Below are 25203 nucleotides of genomic sequence, written 5' to 3'. Positions count from 1 at the left end.
ACAAGTATCACAAAAGACTACAAGCAGTCATTGATGCATAAGGGGGTAATACATAATAGAGGTGTGCTTTGGATTGGTTTATCGTGTCGGGCTTCATTTTGGGGCCCCCCGCCACGTGGGAGTTTTGTTTTTCCCGCGGTTCGATGGTTTTTCTTTCCGGGGGCCTCGATTTTCAGGTTAGTGCACACTATCGGGAGTTAGCGTGCCCTAACTCACATTAGTACGCATTAACTCGAAAATGAATTTTTTCTGAAATTTCAGAAAAAATTTGTTTTTCAGTTCTCCCGAACCATTCTGAATTAGGTAATTGTTAAAATTGCCTAATTCGGGAAAAACGATTGCACATCCCTAATACATAATAAGCGCATGCAAACTTTTGAACAGGACCACTTTATTATTTCCCTTATTGCTATGGTTTGTTTAATGATTGTGCTATTCTGTGATGCATAATAGTTTAATCTGAAGCACATTACAAATAACGGACGTATTTTGTCTGATCACTCATGTTTTCTTAAAATGCTACATATCTTACAAATTCTGCCAGGTGTATGTAAGCTTTTGAACACAACTATATATATATTGCATATTCATTATGCAACTATCTCATGCATATTCATTGTAGAAATCCTGAAAACCAGGCCTGTTTGGGGGTCTTGAGGACCAGCGTTGGCTACTCCTATATATCTTCATGGTTGTTCTAGCAAGTTAAAATACCACCTGTGACCTCCTTCCACGATCCCTTACTTATATTAGGTATGGTATAAGTCATCCTTATTTAATACATATTAAGTTTGGTTTGTTACTATTCATATGCTTGTGTGTGTAATGTATTATTCTTAAGTACTAAGAATGGTATTTTATTTATTTATGCTATGCCGATGTATTATGTTATCTTGATTATGTACCATTTTATAATCCTGCACCCTCAGTCTCAGTACTCTGATAAGAAAGTAAAATATTTGAAGTAACAATACTAATTATACCCAATTAAAGATTTTAGCATTTTTCAAAGCACACTTTGCAATTTAGTTATTGATTGCTGTACAAGCACATTTGAAACAGACTAAAATTCTCTCCCCCTCTATGTATATATATAGCGAGACTCTTTAGTTTATCAGACTATCTTTAGTCTATCATATCTGTGCTTGTACAGTGAACCTGATGAAACAATAACTACATAATCATTAAAAACCCACACACATCTTACTCGGAGCTGCATACTTTCTTTACAAATTACAAAAGGGGCAGTGTTATGGAACAGCAATACATAGAATATGTCAAACAAAGTACCCACTTATATTTTTTTTTTAAGTAAACTTCAAGAGATAAAATAGTGTTTAAAGAAGGAAAAAAAAAAAGACTTCAGAAATCAGCTAGGGGCAACCAAGTGCCTGAAGCGGTTGGGCTTCTTAATCACAAGTCTTAAAAACCTCCACTTGAGAGGGATGACAGAAACTACTCCCAGTGTTGTGTCATAACTATAAAGCTAACAAATACTCCACACCTAGCAAGCACAATGTCATAGTGGACAAACAATGATTTTCTTTGAAATTTTGTGTTTTTTTTTATATGTACAAATTTCAGTCAGCTACTTGTAATCCATGGGTGACTCACTTCACTTCCATGGGTGAACGAGGGAAGGTTTTTTAAATACATGTGCTTCTTGGAAGGTTTCTGGCCTTAAGTTCAGCATTCAGTAATAGGGCTGCCATACACAGCACAGACGATACAATTATTTCAGACCCTCACTGCTACCTGGCCTGCAGTCATCCATTTAAAAAAAAAAAAAAATGGTGACAGTTTCACATTTCACGCAGGTCTCTAGGGGTAACTGTCAGCTTTCCTTATCCCATAAACCAGTAATCTTGAGCATGTGAATATCTGAAAGTAAACTTGGTTACACAAAGGGAAGCCTGGCACTTATGGATGTAAGAGGAATCTAGAGTGCAGTTATGTGGAATACAGAAAAAAGGGCTTTGGAACATGCAATAAGGAATGTAATATTTTAAAAGTAAGGCTAACAGTCACAGACAGTAATTTTCCAGGTTATCCCAACCTGACTTATCCAGTATAGATATTATATCACTGGATGGATGCATGCATGCACGCACGCTAGTTACTCCTGGGGAAATTCTGTGCAAAAAAATTAAACGATCACCAAAAAAATCTTTTTTAATTCTGCATACTTTTATATTGGTCAACATAACAATGTATCACAGTCTTTGATAACTAATTTAAAAAGCAATACAGAAAATTCAAACAAAAAGGTAAGTTGCCCTAATATCTCCATTTAGTTTTGTCCACTGTTCTTCTCTTCCCCTATATTATCCCATCCAGCTGACTCCTTCAGGTACTGCCCCCTTTTAACAAAATTAATCTTACTGAAGTTTAGGACCCTTGCTTAGAATGAACCATCACTGCCTGCACTCCAGTACTGAACCACACCATCCGGTGATTACTGGATCCCAGATAATCAGCCTCTGACAGGGCTTCCCAAACTGTGGGTCAGGATCCCAAAACTTTTAGTTAGGATCACAAGTGTCCGTGCCCTTCGGTTTCCTGAAGCAGCAGCATTAGTATTGAAAGTCAGCATACACTTATAAGCACTGCAGTGGTTCTGCCATAACATGAGATTTTGTCAAAAGGGAACCCTGCACAAGGACCGACCAGGTTTGCTGCAAGACCTGTGAGCTTGCACTGGCACACAGGCTCCGTATTGAGTTTCATTACTAATGCTGCTGACGCTTGCAGATCACCGTTGGGCTTGGGAGCAGACAAGCAGGGGAGGAGAGGGCTGAATGTGTATGAGCTGGTGACTATTGCCATAGCTCCTCTTTCTTTATTCATTACTGAACATACTCAAGAGAAAAATGTTGCCCCTGTTATCAGCCTTTCTTCTCGTCTCACCAGTTGTCATCCACCTTTGGCTCAGGGACAAAGAAAAAAAAGTTGCTGCTGACCCTGGCAGATGTTTAGAAAAGGGGTAGTTTGAAGGGAGGGATCAGATGCAGGAGGGGTTTGAGGGATGGATCAGGTGAACAGAGATTGGCTGGAGGATGTAAGAGTAGCTGGGGGCGATAGGAGATCAGCTGGGGAATGTGATAAGCAGGGTTGGAGAGGAGAAGGTGAGGCTGGGAGGCAATGGGGATGAGGTGAGAGGGAGAGTCGACAGGATCAGTTAGGGGGCTATAAGAAAGGCTTGGGAGAATGCAAATAGGACTGAAGGGGATAAGAGAGAAGGTGAAAGGAGATGGGTGATACACTGAAATACAGAAATGATGGCAGGAAAGGACCAAACAGTCCATCCAGTCCGCACAGCAAGCTTATGGTAGCATCAAAAGTATCAGGTTTATTGGTTAATGGGAGTAAAAGCTGCATCAGCAAGTTACCCCCATTCTTGTTTTCCCAGACTTTAAAATTTAGTGTCCTTGTTGGTTGCTGTCTGAATCTGATTCCCCTTTTTTTCTTTTTCTCCTACCGTTAAAGCAGAGAGCAATATTGGAGTTCTATCTACAATATGAAGGCTTATAGGTTAAGGGTAGTAACTGCCACACCGGCAAGTTACCCCCATGCACTTTTTTCTTCATTTCCATCCTTTAGTCTTTAGAGATCCACAGCTTTTATCCCATGCTCCTTTGAAATCTTTCACCATTTTTGTCTTTACCACCTCCTCGGGAAGGGCATTCCAGGCATCCACCACCCTCTCCATGAAGAAATATTTCGTGATGTTGGTTCTGAGTCATCCTCACTGGAGTTTCATTTCGTAACCCCTAGTTCTACTAGTTTCTTTCCAACGGAAGTGGTTTGTTGATTGTGCATCATTAAAACCTTTCAGGTATCTGAAGATCTGTATCATATCTCCCCTGCACCTCCTCTCCTCCAGGGTATACATATTTAGGTCCTTCAACCTCTCCTCATACATTTGATGGAGAACCCCCCCCCCCCCCAACCACCATTTTTATTGCCCTTCTCTGGACCGCCTCCATCTTGTTTCTGCCCCTCTTGAAATATGGTCTCAAGAACTGAACACAATACTCCAGGTGAGGCCTCACTAAGGACTTGTACAAGGGGACTATCACTTCCTTTTTCTTACTGGTTATTCCTCTCTCTATGCAGCCCAGCATTCTTCTAGCTTTAGCTAACGCCTTGTCACACTGCTTTGCCATCTTCAGATCGCTAGACATTATCACCCCAAGGTCCCTCTTGATCTGTGCACAGCAGCCCTTCACCCCATCACATACAGCTCTTTTGGATTACCACACCCCAGATGCATATCTCTGCACTTCTTGGCATTGAATTCCAGCTGCCATAATTTCAACCACTGTTCAAGCTTCCTTAAATCACATCTCATTCTTTCTACCCATTGTGACATATCCACTCTTTTGCAGATCTTCGTATTATCCATAAATAGACAAACATTACACCTTCCATTTCTTCCGCAATGTCACTCACAAAGATATTAAACAGAACTGGACCCAACACCGATCCTTGTGGCACTCCGCTTAACGCCATTCTCTCTTCAGAGCAAGTTCCATTTATTAGCACACAATGCCTTCTATCCGTTAACCAGTTTGAATCCACTCCAACACCTTGGCACTCACTCTCAAGCTTCTCATTTTCTTCATAAGCCTCCTGTGTGGGATACTATCAAAAGCTTTGCTGAAATCCAAGTAGATCACATCAAGTTCTCTTCCTTGATCCAATTCTTTAGTTACCCAATCAAAAAAATCAGAATTGTCTGATAGGACCTTCCCCTGGTGAATGCATGGTGCCTCGGCCCAAGCAACCTACTGGATTTTAGATAGATCACTATCCTTTCCTTTAGCAGAGTCTCCATTAATTTTCCCACCACTGAGATGAGGCTAACCGGCCTGTAGTTTTCAGCCTCCTCTCTGCTCCCACTCTTGTAAAGCGGGTTCACCACCACTTTTCTCCAATCTTGCAGCACCACTCCCGTTTCCAAGGATCTATTGCACAGGTCCTTCAGTGGACTGGCAGCACATCTCTGAGCTCCTACAATATCCTGGGATGTATCTCATCCGGCCCCATGGCCTTGTCCACTTTCAATTTTCCTAGCTTTTCCCATACATTCTCTTCTGTAAATGGAATTTCATTTACTCTTTCCTCAACCACAGTCTTATCAAATAGTGTTGGTCTTTCTCCTGAGTCTTCTTTAGTGAACATCAAACTGAAGTATTTGTTTAATATTTTGGCCATCTCAGTTATGGCTTTCTATGTACCACATCTCTGTGACAACCACTAAATCCAAGTTAGCCTCTTCCATCACTGCCTCTAGATTTCAGGCTTTGTTTCCCCATACTATGGGCATTAGTAAGCATAGCTTTCCAGATGTTCTCTTTGTCATGTTTACTCAACTGAGGGTTTATGCTTACCTGAAGGCTTTTCTCACCCATCCTCAGTAGGTTTGCCAGTCTGCTTTGGAAGCCACTTTGCCTCTTCCATAGGTGGACATCACCTCTGTCAGCAATCCTTGGAATGCCATTCATTGGTTCAGGAAGCATAAACACTATTATTGATGCCATTTATGCAACTATTCATTTACCTTCAGAATATAAGCTTCTCTGACTTATAATAGACTGGTAGAAAAGAGGAGAAACCCACCTGTTTCACCCTCTCTCCCATAAAGTCACTTTTGATATGTTCCAGAGGATAACTGCCGTATCATTCAAACCAACAAGGATGAGCTGCATCAGACAGTCAATAGGCTTGATGATTCTCGGATCTTGGCAGACAGCACACCTTCCTGGCCAGCATGTCTGGTCAGCAGGCAGATGCCTCTGTGCCCCTCAGAAGACAGTCTCCAACCACTATCTTTCCCTTCCTAGACCCAGCAGTTGCTGATCCTGCAGGTTTGGGGCTTCAGGATCATTCATTTATTTTATCATTTCTAAATCGCTTTACAGATTAAACATCACCCAAATAAAACAATACTGCAGTCTATCAAATATGCTATCACAATCATCCAGTTTAAACAGATCAGTGGCTTAACAGTTCTAAACTAATATATTGCTACCTACCAGATGACATGAGAAACATTTAATGATGTACAAAATTTCAACAGATCATTTTTAGCTCTCAAAGAAAATGGTTAAGAATTTCATAAATTTGGAACTGCTGCCGAGAATGATCTGTTGAAAAATCAAGAATGGTGAATGAAATGCCTTATTAAGCAGCAATTGCAAAAGATGTTTTCCTGCAGATCTAAGCTTTCTCCTGGTCTCTTACCATTTCAAACCACCCCTCAACCGAGGGAAAAGTTTCCTTTAAGCACCTTAAATGGAAAGCTAATTTTTTAAACCTACAACGTTTCTCTGTTGGTAACCAAAGTAATTACAAAAGTAGAGATTTAGCCAAAGTTCTTCATGATCTCCCTGGTCAAATCAAGCCATTGCATTTTCAATCAGTTGTAATTTTTGAATTGTTTTCTTTGATACTCGCAAAAGGATTGCATTACAGTAATCCAACTGGATAAAATAAAGCATAGGCCTCAGCTTTTAAACCTGATAGTTCCAAATATAGTTTTAGTTGCTTCACCAATTTCAACTTAAAATAAGAATTATGATCAACCTGAGTCACATGCCTCTCTGTGGTCAACTGAGAGTCCAGAATCATCTGCAATCGTACCTCTACTTCTGGAGCCAGTTCTAGCCCTACCTGAGCTAACCTGGAGTGCCTAACAATAGTGCCCGTACCAATCTACATCAATTCTGTTTTGGCAGTATTGATAATTAATTTGTTCTCTCTTAACCAAGTCATCGCTGCTTCCAATTAGATATTTAATCGAGCAATATCCTCATTCATATTCTTTCCCAATAAGGCTGCAATCTGCAAATCATCTGCATAAATAAAAGCACTAAAATTATATGAATATATTAAATTCCCCAAGGGAGCTAAAAATACTTTTAAAAGAATCAGACAGGGACAAACCCTGAGAAACTCCCGGTTTCACAACTCTTGAACTAGACCTCTTTCCCTGAAACAGCACTATCCGATCTCTACCCTGGAAAAAATAAATTATCCATCTAAGCACTTGACCTTTAACTCCCAGTGACTCACAACGCTATAACAGAATAGCCTTGTCTACTAAATCAAATGCACTAGTAAGATGAAGCAAAAACAACAAAATAATTCTGCCCTTATCTAAGGATGAAAGAATAGAGTATTGATCAAACCATTTGACCCTCCGTGCTATATCTTCTGAAACTTGTTTGGGCCACATCTAGCAGTTCATCATCTTTCAGATAATCAATAAACTGGTTGGTTACCTCTTTCTCCAGTACCTTTGCAACAAAAGGTAACCTAAAAACTGGTCTGTAACTACTACATTCCCTAGAGTGCAATAATTCCTTCTTTAATAATGGGTTAAATACTGCTGACATCAGAATGGCTGGTGCTTCACCTGAATTCAAAGAACAATTAAGTGCTATCATCCACCTCAACATTTTATCATAAAGTCTTTTTATTAATCTTGCTGGATATGGGTCCATTAAGAAAAGTGGAAGACAGTCCAAATGATTGCCGGTATGGTTAAAAGGTGAGGTGAAAGTCTATTTAAGCCAAAAGATCTTCATTCAGAAATTGGAAGAAGGACCCATCTGAAGAAAATAGGACAGGAATAAGCATTTATTTGTCTTTTTTATACAGACATTTGATTTGGCATATCACATCGGTTTACAGAAATAACTCATGGTATAATATGACAACGGTGTCATTATTATTACATTTTAACATAGAAACTTAGTTAAGTTCCAATTTAAGTATGAATTACATAGAAACTGTGAAACTTAATTAACAGATGGAATACGCTTGACTTACATTAAAAGAAAAATATTGATAAGACAGGCTAAAAAGGAATTTAAAAAGTTGGCCATAGAGGCAAAAACTCATAATAAATACTTTTGTAAATATATCTGAAGCAGGAAGTTTGCAAAGGAGTCTGTGGGACCATCAGATGATCAAGGGGTTAAAAGGGGCACTTAGGGAAGATAAGGCCATTGTGGCGAGACTAAATGAATTCTTTGCTTCAGTGTTTACAGAGGAGGATATTGGAGAGATAACTGTTCTGGAGACAGTTTTCAAGGGTGACGATTCAGATGAACTGACCCAAAACAAGGTGAACCTGAAAGATGTAGTAGGCCAGATTGAGAAACTGAAGACTAGAAAATAACCTGGACTGGATGGTATACATCCCAGGGTTCTGAAAGAACTCAAAAAATGAAATTTTAGACCTATTACAAGTAATTTGTAACCTATCATTAAAATCATCTGATGTACCTGAAGACTGGAAGGTGGCCAATGTAACCCTAGTATATTAAAAGGGCTCCAGAGGTGATCTAGAAAACTATAGAAAGGTGAGCATGACTTCACTGCCAGGTAAAATTGTGGAAACTATTGTAAAGAATAAAATCCCAGAACATATAGACATGATTTAATGGGACATAGCGAGCATGGATTTACCCAAGGGAAATCTTGCCTCACAAATCTGCTACATTTTTTTTTTTAAAGGAGTGAATAAGCATGTGGATAAAGGTGAACTGGTAGATGTGGTGTATTTAGATTTTCAGAAGGCATTTGATAAAGTCCCTCGAGAGACTTCTAAGAAAGTCATGGGATAGGAGGCGATGTCCTTTTGTGGATTGCAAACTGGTTAAAAGACAGGAAACAGAGTAGGATTAAATGGTCTGTTTTCACAGTGGAAAAAGGTAAACAGTGGAGTGCCTCAGGGATCTGTACTTAGACCAGTGCTTTTTAATACATTTATAAATGATTTGGAAAGAGGTACGAGTGAGGTGATCAAATTTGTAAGAACATAAGAAATTGCCATTCTGGGTAAAACCAAGGGTCCATCAAGCCCAGCATCCTGTTTCCAACAGAGGCCAAACCAGGCCAAAGAACCTGGCAATTACCCAAACACCAAGAAAATCCCATGCTACTGATGCAATTAATAGCAGTGGCTATTCCCTAAGTAAACTTGATTACTAGCAGTTAATAGACTTCTCCTCCAAGAACTTATCCAAACCTTTTTTGAGCCCAGCTACACTAACTGCAGTAACCACATTCTCTGGCTACAAATTCGAGCTTAATTGTGCGTTGAGTGAAAAAGAATTTTCTCCGATTAGTCTTAAATGTGCTACTTGCTAACTTCATAGAATGCCCCCTTGTTCGCCTATTATCCGAAAGTGTAAACAGATTCACATCTATTCATTCAAGACCTCTCATGATCTTAAAGACCTCTATCATATCCCCCCTCAGCCGTCTCTTCTGCAAGCTGAAAAGTCCTAACCTCTTTAGTCTTTCCTCATAGGGGAGCTGTTCCATCCCCTTTATCATTTTGGTTGCCCTTCTCTGTACCTTCTCCATCGCAACTATATCTTTTTTCAGATGCGACCACCAGAATTGTACACAGTATTCAAGGTGCGGTCTCACCATGGAGCGATACAGAGGCATTATGACATTTTCCGTTTTATTAACCATTCCCTTCCTAATAATTCCTAACATTCTGTTTGCTTTTTTGACTGCTGCAGCACACTGAGCCGACGATTTTAAAGTATTATCCACTATGATGCCTAGATCTTTTTCCTGGGTGGTAGCTCCTAATATGCAACCTAACATTGTGTAACTACAGCAAGGGTTATTTTTGCCTATATGCAACATCTTGCACTTGTCCACATTAAATTTCATCTGCCATTTGAATGCCCAATCTTCCAGTCTTGCAAGGTCCTCCTGTAATGTATCACAATCCGCTAGTGATTTAACTACTCTGAATAATTTTGTATCATCCACAAATTTGATAACCTCACTCATCGTAGTCCTTTCCAGATCATTTATATATATTGAAAAGCACCGGTCCAAGTACAGATCCCTGAGGCACTCAGATGACGATTATTCAGAGTAGTTAAGTCACAAGCAGATTGTAATAAATTGCAGGAGGATCTTGAAAAGCTGGAAGATTGGGTGTCTATATGGCAGATTAAACTGAATGTAGAGAAGTGCAAGATGATGCATATCAGAAAAAATAACCCATGCTGTAGCTACATGTTAGGTTCCATTTTAGAATTTACCACCCAGGGAAAAAAATCTAGGCGTCATAGTTGATATTACATTGAAATTGTCAGCTCAGTGTGCTGTGGCGGTCAACACAGCAAAGAATGTTAGGAATTATTAGGAAGGGAATGGTGAATAAAATGGAAGATGTCATAATGCCTCTGTATTGCTCAACTCTTAAACCACACCTTAAATACTATGTGCAATTCTGGTCGCCGCAGCTCAAAAAAGATATAGTTGCACTGAAGAAAGTACTGAGGACGACCAAAATGATAAAGGGAAAGGAACGGCTCCCCTATGAGGAAAAGCTAAAGAAGTTAGGGCTACTCAGCTTGGAGAAGAGATGGCTGAAGGGAGATATGATAGAGGTCTATAATAGCATGAAAGGATTTGAACGAGTAAATGTGAAATGGTTATTTACCCTTTCGCATATTACAAGGGATTAGGGGGCACTCCATGAAGCCAGCAAATAGAACATTTAAAACAAATCAGAGAAAATTATTTTTCACTCAATGCACAATTAAGCTCTGGAATTTATTGCCAGAGGATTATGGTTAAGGTAGCTAGTGTAGCTGGGTTTAAAAAAGGGTTGGATAAGTTCTTGGAGGAGAAGTCCATAAACTATTAATCAATAGGGACTGGTCAATGATTGCTGCTGGCATTAGTATCATGGGATTTATTTAATTTTTGGGTACTTATCAGGTTCTTGTGACTTTGGATTGGCCACTATTGGAGACAGGATACTGGGCATGATGGACCCTTGGTCTGACCCAGTATGGCATATCATATGTTCTTATGGGTAGAAAAAACAATAAGAGGGCTTAACTTGATTCAACAACAATTTTAACTCAATCAATAACTGTACTTCAAATTCTGCAAATCTCTACAACGATCCATCTACCTTCTCTCTCTCTTCCCAATCTTTCTACTATTCCCTCTTTCCAACCCCTTATGTAATAAATCAACCTTTTCATAAAAATACAATGCTAATTTATCACTATCTGGGAGATCCTTATAAAACCAAGTGTAGATTGCTTTTTATTCCTAATAAAGGGCTGACAATCTTAAAGAAAACTCTTGGATTATTATCTGTAGAACTACTACTTCTGAAAAACACTTTCACCAATAGAATTTGCTTAAAGTATTCTATGTTAGCCTTACACTATCATTCTCTATTCATCAAAGATCCAGATTTCTTCCAATATCTATCAAGATGACAGCTTCATTTCAGCTCAGCTAGCTTTTTAGAGTACCAGAGAGATCTGATACATTTATCTGAGGTCACCTTAGCTGTCCCATTCACGGCCATCTCCATCCCTTGATTAAACAATTTATACCATCCATCTATGAGACATTATGAATCCAGCTCATTCAAATCATCCACAACTGTATCCACCACAGCGTTTAAACTCTTCCTAAGTTTCTCCAAATTATTTTTCCCCAACTATTCCTACTTGCCACATTCCCCACTGCTGTCATACATTAATCCACAAATGCAAAACTAAATTTAACTAACCAATGGTCAGACCATACCAACTTCTCAGACCCCTCAAACTTTAACCTACCCATTCCATAAACTAATAAAGAATCAAATACAAGGTCCAACATATGTCCACTTATGTGTAGGACCCTGCACAATTTGGATCAGTTCACTCACAAGGATAAAATGTCAACAAATGTAAAACCTAAACTTTATCTGAGTGCAGGTTAAAATCACCCAGCACTATTTAAAAAAAAAAAAAAAAAAAAATCTAGTCACTTGCATTAGTATCACACAAACAATCTGGATTCAAGTCAGGTAGACAATACCATAAAGATATTACAACTGAACAAATAGACTCAATTTTAATAAGAAGGCTTTCACAACCATTAACAGATTCCATATAAAGCTGTTTCAATGGCAACGGTGTTTTAAACATCACAGTGACATCACAGCAACACCTTCCCCCCCTTTTGTTTGTCCGCCCTATTACATAAAATCAAATCATAATCCCTAGGGCAAATTTGGGACATAGTAATACCAGTATTTTTAACCCAGGTTTCTCTAATAAAAACATCTAAATTTCTCTCTAATTAAATCATGTATTCCCAATTGATTTGTATTTATCAATCTAGCATTCACCAATATGCACTTCAAAATCACTCCCTATCTTCTTTCCAGATTGCTTCAGAAGACTTACAAATCTTGAAATGTCTAAAGTTAACCCCTTTTCCTCCCCTCTTCAATTCCCAACCTTCCTATCTTAAACAGCCCATAATTACCCCTCCCCACTATATTATCAATCATGTCACCATCCATAACAAAACTCCTAAGCACTCCCTAAGAGGTTTGCCTCTTTGGAGAGCTGCAGCAGCGCCTCGTCTTGACGAGTTCAGGCTCTCAGCAATGACGTGGCTTTAGGTAGGCAGGGTCAGCTGCTCAGTGTCAGCTCGAGGGGTGCGGGGAAATTGAGTCCAAATAATCCAGGGTTCAATCAAGCACCTCATAAGTGCTAAGCACGCAGAATTAAGTAGTGCAGCTGTCAGCGTTATTAAAAACGGTTCTTAGCCTTACAACCATTTACACTGAAGGTGGAGCATCAACCTGGCAAAGAGAATACCAATGTCAATTCTCTCTCCTGACAGACAGCACCAATTTCAGCAGATGCTCAAACCCACAGTTTAACGCACCAATGGAACCACCCAGCTTAAATGACTAAATCCTGATAGTCCACCTTTAAATTCCAGCCATCGAATAGCTGGCAGTTTCAGCAGGAAAAGGAATCCTGCAAACTCAGAGGATGCACTTATTTCCCCAGGAAAAAAGCTTGAGGAAATTTAAGAGATGGAGGCTAACAAACTGATGAGGGACTGGGCCAAAGCAGGAGCTGAAGAAACACTGCTGCAAGCTGCAACCAAGAGGCCGAGTAACTTAAAAAGGGACACTGAACTGATATCTTGAAGAGGCTAAGAGGGCTAGCCCAATCCTTAGCAGTGAGGGAACTGCTGGCTCTTTAGGGAGAACTCAGGTAGAACCAGGTATTGTTTTACTTTCTCTGTATTCCATCTTCTCTTTGGCTCTTGTGTCTTGTAGACAAACTGTCAGAGAGAAATATATTCATTTTTTTCCTACCTTAAAGGGGCTTAATGCCCCACTAACAGGCCGATACAGTACAGTGCACTCCGGCGGAGCGCACTGTTAACCCGCGTTTGGACGCGCTAGCTTTACCCCTTATTCAGTAAGGGGTAATAGCGCATCGAAAACGCACGTCCAACCCCCCCCCCCCCCCCCCGAAACTAATAGCGCCCGCAACATTCAAATGCATGTTGATGGCCCTATTAATTATTCCCGCGTGATTCACTAAGTAAAATGTACAGCCAAGCTGCACATTTTACTTTCAGAAATTAGCGCCTACCCTAATTTCTGAAAGTAAAATGTTCTATATTTAGAGTGTTCTAAATGTGATCCATGGCACAACCAGTACCTTACCTTGTTAAGTTTATATTGTTAAACCTCTATCATTGCTCTCTCAGTTACCCAAGTTCCCATAACCCTTGTTTATTGTAACTTTTCTTCTTCTTTAATGTTAATGTTATAATACACTTGTTCCATGTGAACATATATGATATATGTTTCATGAATGCCGGTATATAAAAGAGTTAAATAAATAAAAATAAATAAATATAGATGGATTCATATCACATGGATGGGAATGACTACTTAAAACTAGAAAAATATTTTTCTCTGAGTATTTTTTTTTTAAATAGAATTGCAGTAATGATTCAAAAATTATACCTCGCCAGTATTAATGAGGGCCTTCCACATGCCAAGATTCTCACACCACCAATCTGTTCTTGAAATATGTAACTCGAGATCGCTGTTTTCTTTCTCCATCAGTGAAATTTCATCTTTCAACTTGGAAATAATCTGCCAGGGAGACAAAGATTAATTACTGAGATCACAGACCATGATAAAATAACCAGCTCGTTAGCAGATAATATACAATACATGCAGAGCAAAGCAGATAAAATACAGTATCACATATGTCACTGACAAGGAAGACAAACAGTCCACGGCAATGGTATTCACTACCAGCCTTCAAGGGCCACAAACAGGCCAGGTTTTCTGGAAATCCCTAATAAGAAGAGATAGATTTGCATACAATAGAGGCAGCATACATGCAAATCTATCTTATGCATATTCATTAGTGACATCCTGAAAATCCAACGTTTGTACCTTCGAGGGCTAGGAGTGAATACCAGTGGTCCATGGGATCTGGTGGGAACCTATACAGCCTACAAATTGAAGATCTTACATTACCCAGATATGGAATAAAAGCAGTGAAACAGCAGAGAAAGAGTGCAACCATCAGAATAACATGCAGGTGGGACTTGGAGAACTCATGCCTTGCTTAAGAGATTGAAATAATGCTTCTGCTTGCATGTACAGCACTACAGAAACACTCCATCTATAGCTGAACACAATTTAGACTCAAGATAGTCAAGATGAATGTTGAAGACAGCAGTACTGAGCTATTTGTTCTCATTTCTGGCCTCGTAAGTACTCTATCATTTATTCCAAGGCAGACATGGGTCACCAAGTACAAAGCTCTTCTGGATCAACACACTCACTCATGGGTCTTTTGTCAGGGAGTTCACTATTTCATCATTATTCAGGAAGAGAACCAGTTTATATTTCAATTTTGGGTTAGGTTTTGGCACTTTGAGGGGCACTGTTACACCTAACACCAATTAACCTTCTTCAATAAATAATGGCCTTGGAGAGTTTTTCAGTTAATTATGATACAGACAAGAGACTGCTATTGCAATTTGAATCAAATTTTGGTATGAACTAACTTTATTTCTTTAAGGATTTTTTTTGTATGTTTAGTTTACTTTGAATTCTTTAGGTTTAAGAGGAGGAGTGGGGGTGGTGCTTGCTTTTTGTATTTGCATTATCAACTCCTTCGAGAGTACTTCTATTTGGAGATTTTCTGATTTTCTGCCAAGTTTGTTTGCGCCTTTTAATCTGATTTAACACAGCTTTGAATTTTTTTCTGCTTTGCCTGTTTTTTTGGGTTTTTTTATTGTGCAATAGCCAATAGCAATCAGAAGTGTTAAGATGTCTGAAAACTGTTGTCATCTCCTCCACAGGAAGGGACAAAAAGACAGGCCTGTGGGGAAAATCCTTTATTCACAGATGCTTTTCTACAGTGTGGCAGTGTGGACCAATAAAATACAACCAAAGGAAGAACACAACTCCGGCAGAGAAAAGCCTGTGCGTCACTGGACATAAACCACTATTTGGGGGAAAAAAACACAGCTAAATAATGTACGATAAAACCTCCATTATCTGGCAACCAACCAACTGCAAAGATGAACTCACCAGCATCTAGAAGCGCATGCTCCTTTACAGCCCCATGGCATCACACTGAGCACTGGGTGAGGAAAAAAACTGTGGTGCCTATCAAGAAGACTTAAGCAAAATGCTGAACTAAAATCACATATTTGTTGAAAACCAAAGAATAACTGCACTCTCTGTTAACTGGCATGGCCTGCTCTCAGTGCATACTGCTGATAGTATGCTGTTGGCAGTAAAGCAAAAGCCCCATCTCAGCAACTCTAAGCAGAATTCATGCCATTTTATCTTTGAACTCTGATAAATTTGGACAAGTGCAAAGTGATGCACTTAGGGAAGAGTAATCCAAATAATAGCTACACAATGCAAGGCTCCAAATTAGGAGTCACTATTCAGGTAAAGGATCTAGGTGTCCCTGATAATACATTGAAATCTTCACAGGATTGGACTACTGCAATAAGGAACTTGGAGTCTATGCATCGCCTTGTCGATGGCCTCCTGAACCAGCTGGTCCAGTTCTTCTCGGAGACCTGGAGCAAGCAGCCCCGGCTCCGGAACAGAAGGAGGCAGAGGCATAGCCGGAAGGACCACCGTTAAAGGCGGAGTCGCGGCTCCCAATCCCCTTTCGGGTGAGGGTTGCCTCGGAGACCCAGTCGCTGAAAAGGTCGGTGCCTTTTCTGGATGGGGTTTCTTAGACGGCGGCTCGGACGATGGCGATGTCGATGATTTCGCTCCCTTGATGGTCCGAGACTTCCGATGTCAGTGGCGATGTTTCTCTCTACGATCCCCTTGGTCCTGAGGGGGAGTAGAGGTGGTTGAAGGCTGAGAAGTCGTCGATGCCGGACGGTCACCGGTCGGTGGTCGATACTGGCATGAAGTTGACTGTGCCGGTTCTGACAACGTCGATACATTAGACGGCGTCGGGGTTTGAGCACGGAAGAAGTTCCATCTTCTCCATTCTGGCCTTGCAACCTTTAGGTGTCATTAGGGTACATTTGGTGTAGGTCAGGACATCGTGCTCACATCCAAGACACATTACACAGACCTTATGAGGGTCTGTTATGGACATGGTGCGATTGCAGTCCGGGCACCGATGGAACCCCGATGCCATGGCCATGAAAAATTTGAGACGCGGTATGGTCGACGGCCAGTAGGCCGTGAGGGCCAAACTCGCCGGGAATCTACTGAAAACAGGTAGAAAACTTACCGGAGTACTGCAGCTTGAAAAATTTGAAGGCGGGACCCCTGTGGGGTAAGAAAAGGTGTAGTAATTCCGTGAGGAAAATTCCTGTCAGGATTCTCTGTGGAGCTCCTTAACCACGTGGCTACTGCTGCGCGGAAAAAAGACGACTGAAGGGGGACCCCTGCTGGCTGCAGGGTTGGTGCCATGCTGGGCATGCCCAGTAGGGGCCAGTCAAAGTTCTAGAAACTTTGACAAAAGTGTTCCGTGATTGGGCTCCATCCTGTGATGTCACCCATATGTGAGGACTACCATCCTGCTTGTCCTGTGAGAAACCCAAATTAGCTACAGTAAAAAAAAAAGCCTTATAATGCCCATGAGGTTAATAGAGCCCAACTGTTTCCAATTACAGATATACTCTTGGCTGAAAAATCAAACTGTTTCTGTTGCATGAAGTGAATTTGAAGCTAAAGTCAAAAGAGGCTGAACAAGAATCTGAATAACGCTATCCTGCAGTTCTTTCAGTAATGTGTACAGATTAAGGAGATTAAGAACATTTTAATGTTTGAATATATCTTGGGGTACTGTCAATTCCATCACTGTAAAATGGAAAGAGTCAGAAAACAAATCGGAAGCCGATCCAGTTAGCTGTGTAGCAGTAAAGAAAGTGATAAATTAGCTAATTTCAATAAAGGGCATTTACACACAACGATCTTCGCTTTCTTTAAAAGGAAAGAGTTTGCACCATCAAGATACTGCCAACTCTCCAAAAGCAGTGGCTACGAATTAAGGGAAGAAAAATGGAAAGTCACTGTGAGGCCTAAGATTAACACCTCACACACATGGGGAGGTTTTATGGTCTGACGAGGCCAAAGTGCAGGGGCGGATTGGCCTATCGGGGGATCGGGCATCCCCCGGTGGGCCGATCGCTCCAGTCACGTGGTCTGCCATGCGCGGCCGTGACAGAGCCGCGCTCGGCAGACCACATGACGTGTCCTGGGCCGGCCTGGGCGGCGAATACCCGGGCCGGTCTGACATCATGAGTCCGCTGCTGCCAAAGTGGAACAGTTTTAGTCTCCATGCTAAGCGATGTGTGGCACAAAGCACACATCACCCTGCTAACACCGTCCCTACAAATAAAGCAGAGCAGCAGCAGCATTATGTCGTGGGATGCAGGGAGAACTGTGAAGATCAAGGGGGAAGATAAATGGTGCAGGCAGACTCTGAAGGAAAACTCGTACCAGTCTGCCACAGTCCCGGAACGGGGGAGAAGATTCAACTTTCAGCAGGACAAGGATCCTATGTACCTCGCAAAAGCAACCATGCAGTGGCTCAACAGTTGGCCCAGTCAAAGCCTAGACCTGAATCCAATGGAGAATCTGTGGCAAGACTTGAAGAGCGCAGTCCGCAGATAATTCCCGGACAACCTGAAAGATGAGCAGTGCAAAGCTGGTAGACACTTATCCTAAGTGACCCTCAGCTGCTACTGCTGCAGAAGGGGCTTCCACTAAATACTAGATCAAGGAGTGTGAAGATTTGCACCACCACAACTTTGTGTTTCTTTATTCTTTACTTTTGGAATATTTATATCATTGTTTTCTCTCAATTAAAGGGTAGAGTATGCTGTGCAGATCAATGAAAAATTTCTACTTTAATGCATTTTGGGGGCCAATGAGATAAGACACTAACATTAATGCAGATTTTAACTCCTGTTTCAGTGTGCATTTTTCTAGCGTAAGTTAACTCTGGTAATCAACAGGGGTTTTAACACCTAAAAAATATGTACTAAATCAAGAAAAAAACCCAGCACTAAAGTTAGCACGGGGCATGCAAATCTCATGTAAAAATAGACATCAGCTATTCCCCAGCAATGCAGGGAAGTTCATTAAAGGGCAAACAGCTTAAAGCACATTTTCTTAACACTGGAAATGTAACTCTTGGGTCAGAGCAGGAATAAAATTATTTCGCATTTCTGGTGGCCATGTTATACTATTGCTGTGCCCATTGTGGTAGTGTCCAGCTGGTACTACCAGACCAGGCACTGCATCAGAATCACTTTGGTCACCAGAAGCATGAATTTACTCCACCTTGGACCCAGAAGTTTATTTTCCAGTGTAGGCTCTTGGGGAGGGCATCTCTAGTTAAACAGTACACTAGGGCTGCGCATCCCAACTTCTGTGAATTGCTTAATTGTAGATGCCCACTCCAGGGAGCTTACACTTTGTTCAGCTAGTTGTAAATGCCCACTCCACAGAGAAAATTCTTGCATCCAAGCTCATCTTGGCAAGGAACAGCAAGTAAAACTCAAAGCATAAGCTCTCTGGGATGCGCACCCACAGCTAGCTTAAAGCATAAACTCTTTGTGGGGGCACCTACAGTTGAATAGGACGCCAAAGTTAGAAGCAGAGCACCAAAATGAATCCTGCTCTGCTGAAAGTACCCACCTTGGAGACCTTATACTTTGATTTTTCTTGCCAAAATGGAACTGCATGTGAGATTGGTGTTGTGCATCCCAATTTGTAGGCATATTCTCTCATCCAAGACCATTTTGTCAAGGAATGGCAAGTAACATAAAAGAATAAGCTCTTTGGGGAAGGCACCTACAACTAGATGAACAAAGCATGGTCGGTCTGGGTGGGCTCCAACAGCTGAACAATATACAAACTGCAGCTATATGCATGTACTGGTCAGCTGTTCAGGAAAACAAAGAAAACCTGTGACTGGTGCCTCCCCCTCAGAGAGCTTCCATTGGAAAATGAACTCTTGGGTCTGAGATGAGTAAGCTTGCATTTCTGGTGGCCAGTGTTTTTTGTTGTGCCCAGTGTGGTACTCCACCTCAGACCCAGGAAGGATTCAAACCGGCAGTTTAAGTACTCAGGGGCTAGAACCTACAGCTGAACAATGCATAAGCTCTCTGCGGATGGCACCTAGAGCTGAACAGTATGCCAAAGTGGGATGTACAACACCAAAATATATACTATGCCGCTGAATGTGGATGCCTCAAAGAACTTACAGTTTGGTCAGATGTAGATATAGCCCCAGATAGCTTGTGCTGGAAATTTAACTCCTTTAGTCCAAAGTGGAATAAACTCACATTTCTGGTGGCCACAGTTATTCTATTGCTGTTCATAGTGTGGTAAAAACAGCTAGACACTACCACATGGGCACAGCAACAGAATATCATGGACATTGGAAATGTGAATTAACTTTTACGTCACCTTAGCCTAAAGAGTTAACTTGAAAACCCACACTAGTGCTTTAAAACAGGGGTAAGGAGGTAAGTGATTGAAGTTGGAAAGAGTGACCGAAATGGCCTAGCACGCAAGATTGGCAATGGGCATCCCAACTTGGGAACAATCTCACATGCAAGGTCATTTGGGCAAGGCATGCCAAGTGAAATCAAAGGGTAAACTCTCTGAAATGGGCAACTGCAGTCACAGGGATGCACGGTGCTGAAGTGCATACTGATCAGCTGTAGGTGCTCGCCCTAGAAAGCTTACACTCTGATTTTACTTTGCATGAAAGACTGTGCCCAAGTCTGGATGCCCAGTGCCAATCTTGCATGCAAGGTCATTTTGATCATACTTAACTTCAAGCACTTATCTCCTTACTCCTGTTTTAAAGAACTTTTTTTCATTAGTGCAGATTTTTCAGGTTAATTTTACTTGCTATATGTAGAGATACCAGTGACAGACTGGGAACACCACGATTAAAAATGATATACGATATTTTGTTTACCCCTGAAGCAGTTATACAGAAGAAACATCAGATGTTAGGTATTTTTTTTTTTGGTGGTGATGAATCATTACAGAGACATTTTATTTGTAAGAGACATATATAAGAAAAGGTTGTAATAGAGGTACATGATAGAGAAAGCTGGCAGTGGGCCCCTGAGGGTCATGTGTGTTTACTGGCTTGCTGAGACCCTTTAACCATTAAAGTATAAGATCAGATGATGTGATTATAGGTTGTTTATTTTGAGGCTCTCTTTAATATTACTTTGGAAGTATCCTCCACATCCTGTTTTCAACTCAAATCGGATCTAGCTTCTATCTTAGGCTATGGCATCATGAGCCTTCAATCACAGAGCACCTCTGCATTCTCCTCCACTTTCATCTAGCCATCACAGTGACAGCCTTTGGCCAGGGGCCACAGAACACAGCTTGCTCAATGCTCATGCGAAACTAAGAGATGCGATATCTTATCCGTGCCACTGATTCAAGAAGCAGCTAATGCAAAAAGCTTCACTTCATTAAGATGAACACTTTTTTTTTCTTTTTCTTTTTTTTAAAGACAAAAGCTATAGGTATAAAAGCCTGTAACATTCTTGTTAGAGCAGCACTGTCTTTCAATCATAGAAATTTCTATTTTGCTAGGAGCACAAAACTCAGGAAGGAAAAAGGGAAGGTAGAAACAGATTTTTTTTTTTTTAAGGCATACCAAAATGTGAAAAAGTGGAACTGGAGATCAGATAGCAAGCAGGAGGGCCAATCCTGGCATCAAATGCGCCTTCCCAATAACTCCTCAATCACTTGTTGGGGGTTTGGCCACAAAATAGGAACTACAGAAGCAGCACAAGGATAGACGATGCTGTCGCAGACAAGAGATGGAGGAGGAGCTGAGGAGCAGTGGGAGATGCGGTGAAAGGTTGCCTGCGAAGCTCATTTTATTCATTGACTGGAGCTTGGCTTATAACTCTACTAATCTTTGAATTTTAAAAAAACAAAAAAAAGTTACATGCAGGCCGATACAGAACGGTGCTCTCAGCTGAGCGCACCATTTAGCCCCGTTTGACCCCGCATTTTACACGAGCTATTACCACCCTTTACACAGTAAGGGGTAATAGCTCGTGGAAAATGCGCAGCCAACCCCCCCCCCCCCCCCCGAAACTAATAGCGCTCATCACATGCAATTGCATGTTGATGAGCCTATTAGTTATACCCACGGGATACTGAAAGCAAAATGTGCGGCCAAGCTGCACATTTTACTCTCAGAAATTAAAGCCTGCTCAAAGGCAGGCGTTAATCAGGGACAACACCGGGAAAGGTGTCCAGAAAAGCAGAAAAACTGCTTTTCTGTACACCCTCTGACTTAATATCATGGCGATATTAAGTCAGAGGTCCCAAATATAAAAAACACAAAAAAAAAGCTGTCCACCAGCCCGTGAGTTGGAAAACGGACGCTCAATTTTGCCAGCGTCTGTTTTCTGAACCCATGGCTGTCAGCGGGTTCGACAACCGACGCTAGCAAAATTAAGCATCGGTTGTCAGATCCGCCAATAGCAGTCATGTCTGCTAATAAGGAGGCTCTAGGGACGTGCTAGTGTCCCTAGCACTTCCTTATTAGTGCAGGCCCTAATTTAAATAAAGAATCACGCACCCAGGAGAGGTGCCTGGGCACGCATCGGGAGCGCGGGCTCTCCCGCGGAGTTTTTTTTTTTTAATCAGCTTGATAGAGAGAATCATGGGGGGGTGGGGGTGGGAGGGGAAGGAAATTTCTAACACTATTCTATGATAAGGGCAACCTAAGGATGAATAAAACCCAAAACTAAGAGAAAGAAAATATTGGTACCTCATTGAAATACTGAAAAGCCATTTAGGCAGGTAAAAGGCTAGTTTCATTGGTATAACAGTTTTTTGACAATTGCCCACCTGCTCTTGGGTAAAATTGTGTGTGTGTTGCACAACATGCACACTTTTTTTTTTTAAACTCGCACTGAGTAGAGAGTTCCTCCTGTGTGATTTTTGCATCTCTGTAGGTACTTTTTCTTTGGCCAATTTCCAAAGGGGAAGCACACATTTACTTTCCCTTTCAGAACTGATGTCAAAGTCTACCAGTAAAAGTACCTAGATTTTGCAACTGCCCACACACATTTGACAATTGCCCCTGAAGTACCCCAATAAAGGAAACTGACATTTCTACAGATAAGGGGAGACTTACCTTTTTGTCAGGTTTGGGTGCATTGATGATGGAACTGAGTGCCTGCCTCTTGTAGTTGAGTTTCTCATTCAGCTGACGCAATTTATTTGCAGCATAACTGGCCTGCTCATTAATCCCACTGCTGTCCTCCTCCAGATCTTCTTCGCCACAACAACCCTGCATCTGGAAACAGAGAGGTGAGCCTGTTTTAATACTGCATGCTGTGCTGCCAGAAAAAAAAAAAAGGTGAATATTGCTGACAAACTGGTCGTATGGACATCTTATTTCAATGTGACCTCTGCGAGGATCTGCACAGGTTAAGGATTTAAAGCCAGCAAATGTTATTAGAATAAAACCTTGAGTTCAAAGGAAGTTAACATTTGCAACTTTGCAAAAAATAAAACTTTTTCTTGCTTTTATTAAATGTTATTCCATCATCATCCCACAAGAAGTAAATGCAAATGGACACAGAGTAGTGATCAAACTGGTTGAAGTCAACCATTCAAAAATGTTGGTAACTTTACTATACAATTTCTTACCTGGTCATACCTTAAAGATTTCATAAACAAGAGCCTGACTCTAATCTCAATGTACTGAGACCAAAACATATGCCCAGGTGTGTAGAAGTCTACCTGCCTGTCCCATTTCTTACTATATGGAAGATGCTATCCTAAGAATGGCCAACTCTGGTCCTCGAGGATTTCAAAATAGCCGTAATAAATACTCAGAAAATGTCTTGTAATTGATCTAAGAATTCTGTTCATTTGCATATTTTGATTATTCTAAAACCTGACTTGTTTGCAAGCCCTTAAGATCCCTGCTTTGTTTCATAAGCACTTGGATTTTTCCTTAGCTTAGACCATATGGCCTTCTTTAAATCTGAGTACAGACAGTGGAGGAAAAAAAAAAAAAAAAGACTATTGGGGTAGCTGGAGTGAGCTATGCTGAAAGATGTGCTCAATGCAGTAGTGTAAAGTAAAAGTAAGCTGCAATGATTCAGAGTGCCAGGGACAAGATACATCTTGACATACCTTCCACTAGTTTGGAGCCCTGACAGCAGCCTATACCAACAGTAATTTCTGTTCAGTCCCATCAGGGCAGATTATTTCTTCCCTCACACCCCTCTGATAGTCTTCTTTCCATCTAATCAAGCTCCCATATAGTGGTGCAATGAGGAGACATGATTACATGTTTAATGCATACTGCTGGACTTTAATTACTAAGTGTAGCTAATAAATAAAAAGCCGCTTTGGGAATCATATACTATATAATTTGGGGAATCATGCATTACATAGTTAGCTACATTTACTGTCAGATTCTAATAGTACAATGGTTGGTGCATGTACATTTGTGTAGGGGGATGGTTGGGAGATAGATACAAATTTTTTTTAATTCTGATCTGTTTATCTTATGCTCTTCCAAGAACATCAGAGAGCTAGCATTATTCCCAGCCCCTTCATTTGCTCATGCAGAGATTCTGTATATTCAACCACCAAAACACTTCTGCTTAGGAGAATGAAAATGATCCTTGCAGAGTGAAAGGAATGGAATGTTCTACGAATACTAACCAGGATACTATGAAGATCACAAAATACATTTCGGGCATTACCAGATGTGAATGTTAATGATGCAAACTGTTTTGATGGAACAGTTAAATGAAATGTTAGAATATGAAATGTCCTCAGTCTACCTTTATACTAAAATAATTTCCCAGAAATGCCAAGGGGATAGTTGAGAAACTAGCAAAATATAATTTTAATAAATTGTACAGAAAAACATTTTAAATAGGTTAAATGCTGTAAGGTAAGTTATGCTGACAATTTTACCATAATCATGCCTGTCAATAAGGGCAGCATGTTCTCATGATGGTCTCTGATAATTATTTTCACTTTCTGTGAATTCCGTGAAATTCAATGCAATTTTATTTTCCAGACAGAAGAATATATTCTTTACAGGTGACTTCTGAATAATATATTACAAAGCATTTAGTACACATTTCCAACTATTCTGCAAAAGTGGTTCTGATTTTCTTTTTTTCTTCTACATTACAGTTTCATTTACAATAAATGAAATAAAACAGGTACAATGTAAACCCAGGTAAATACAAGGGTAAAAGGATTCAGATTTTCTGTGCAATGTCTGAAATGGTGAACAAGTAATGCAAGAATTCTGATGCTCTATACTAGTGTGTGATGAGTGAAATGTAGGAATAATTACAAAGAGAAAATAGTTGGATGGAAGTACCTCACTGACAACATACATATAGGCTGGAGTGAGTAAAAAGGAGGAATTAATCTATGTATGTAATAAATCAAATCAAAATGATAGGAAAATGCTATACATTTTAGATATGTTTGAGGTAAAAGGAAAAATGTCTTTACCTGTTAATTTCCTTTCCATTATTATTGCTACCCTAGTCCAGCCCTTAACAAGTGGATTATTTCCCCTACCAGCAGATGGAGGCAGAAAACACTTTTTCTCTGTGACATCACTAGCCATTAGGAGGAGGTGGTGCAATCAGCAGGAATCCACTATCCTTCTCATAAAGCTTCGTATCAGATCCCAGCAATTGAATAATTAAATTTCAACTCGAAACTTGAGAAGAAGTTTCCCTGCAACCAACAATAGAAGGAAAGCAGGAAAAAGTAACTCAAAACAAAGGGAAAAGCCAAAGGCCTCAGTCAGATACTGAAAGAGAACA

At 40.6% G+C, this 25203-nt stretch overlaps 1 protein-coding gene across 2 annotated transcripts in view; it reads right to left on the bottom strand.

Annotated features, from left to right (window-relative positions):
• SNX25 (sorting nexin 25) overlaps window positions 1-25203 on the bottom strand; it is a 421458-nt gene that overhangs the window by 72870 nt on the left and 323385 nt on the right. For both annotated transcript variants that reach the window (XM_029586797.1, XM_029586849.1), the window contains exons 10-11: window positions 22524-22685; window positions 13841-13972 (exon numbers count right to left, since the gene is read on the bottom strand). In XM_029586797.1, the coding sequence (XP_029442657.1) occupies window positions 13841-13972; window positions 22524-22685 (294 nt within the window). The remainder of the gene's footprint in view (window positions 1-13840; window positions 13973-22523; window positions 22686-25203) is intronic.

The sequence above is a fragment of the Rhinatrema bivittatum genome, chromosome 1, assembly GCF_901001135.1.
Source record: "Rhinatrema bivittatum chromosome 1, aRhiBiv1.1, whole genome shotgun sequence".
Classification (NCBI taxonomy): domain Eukaryota; kingdom Metazoa; phylum Chordata; class Amphibia; order Gymnophiona; family Rhinatrematidae; genus Rhinatrema; species Rhinatrema bivittatum.
This window is presented reverse-complemented; position numbering and strand designations above follow the sequence as displayed.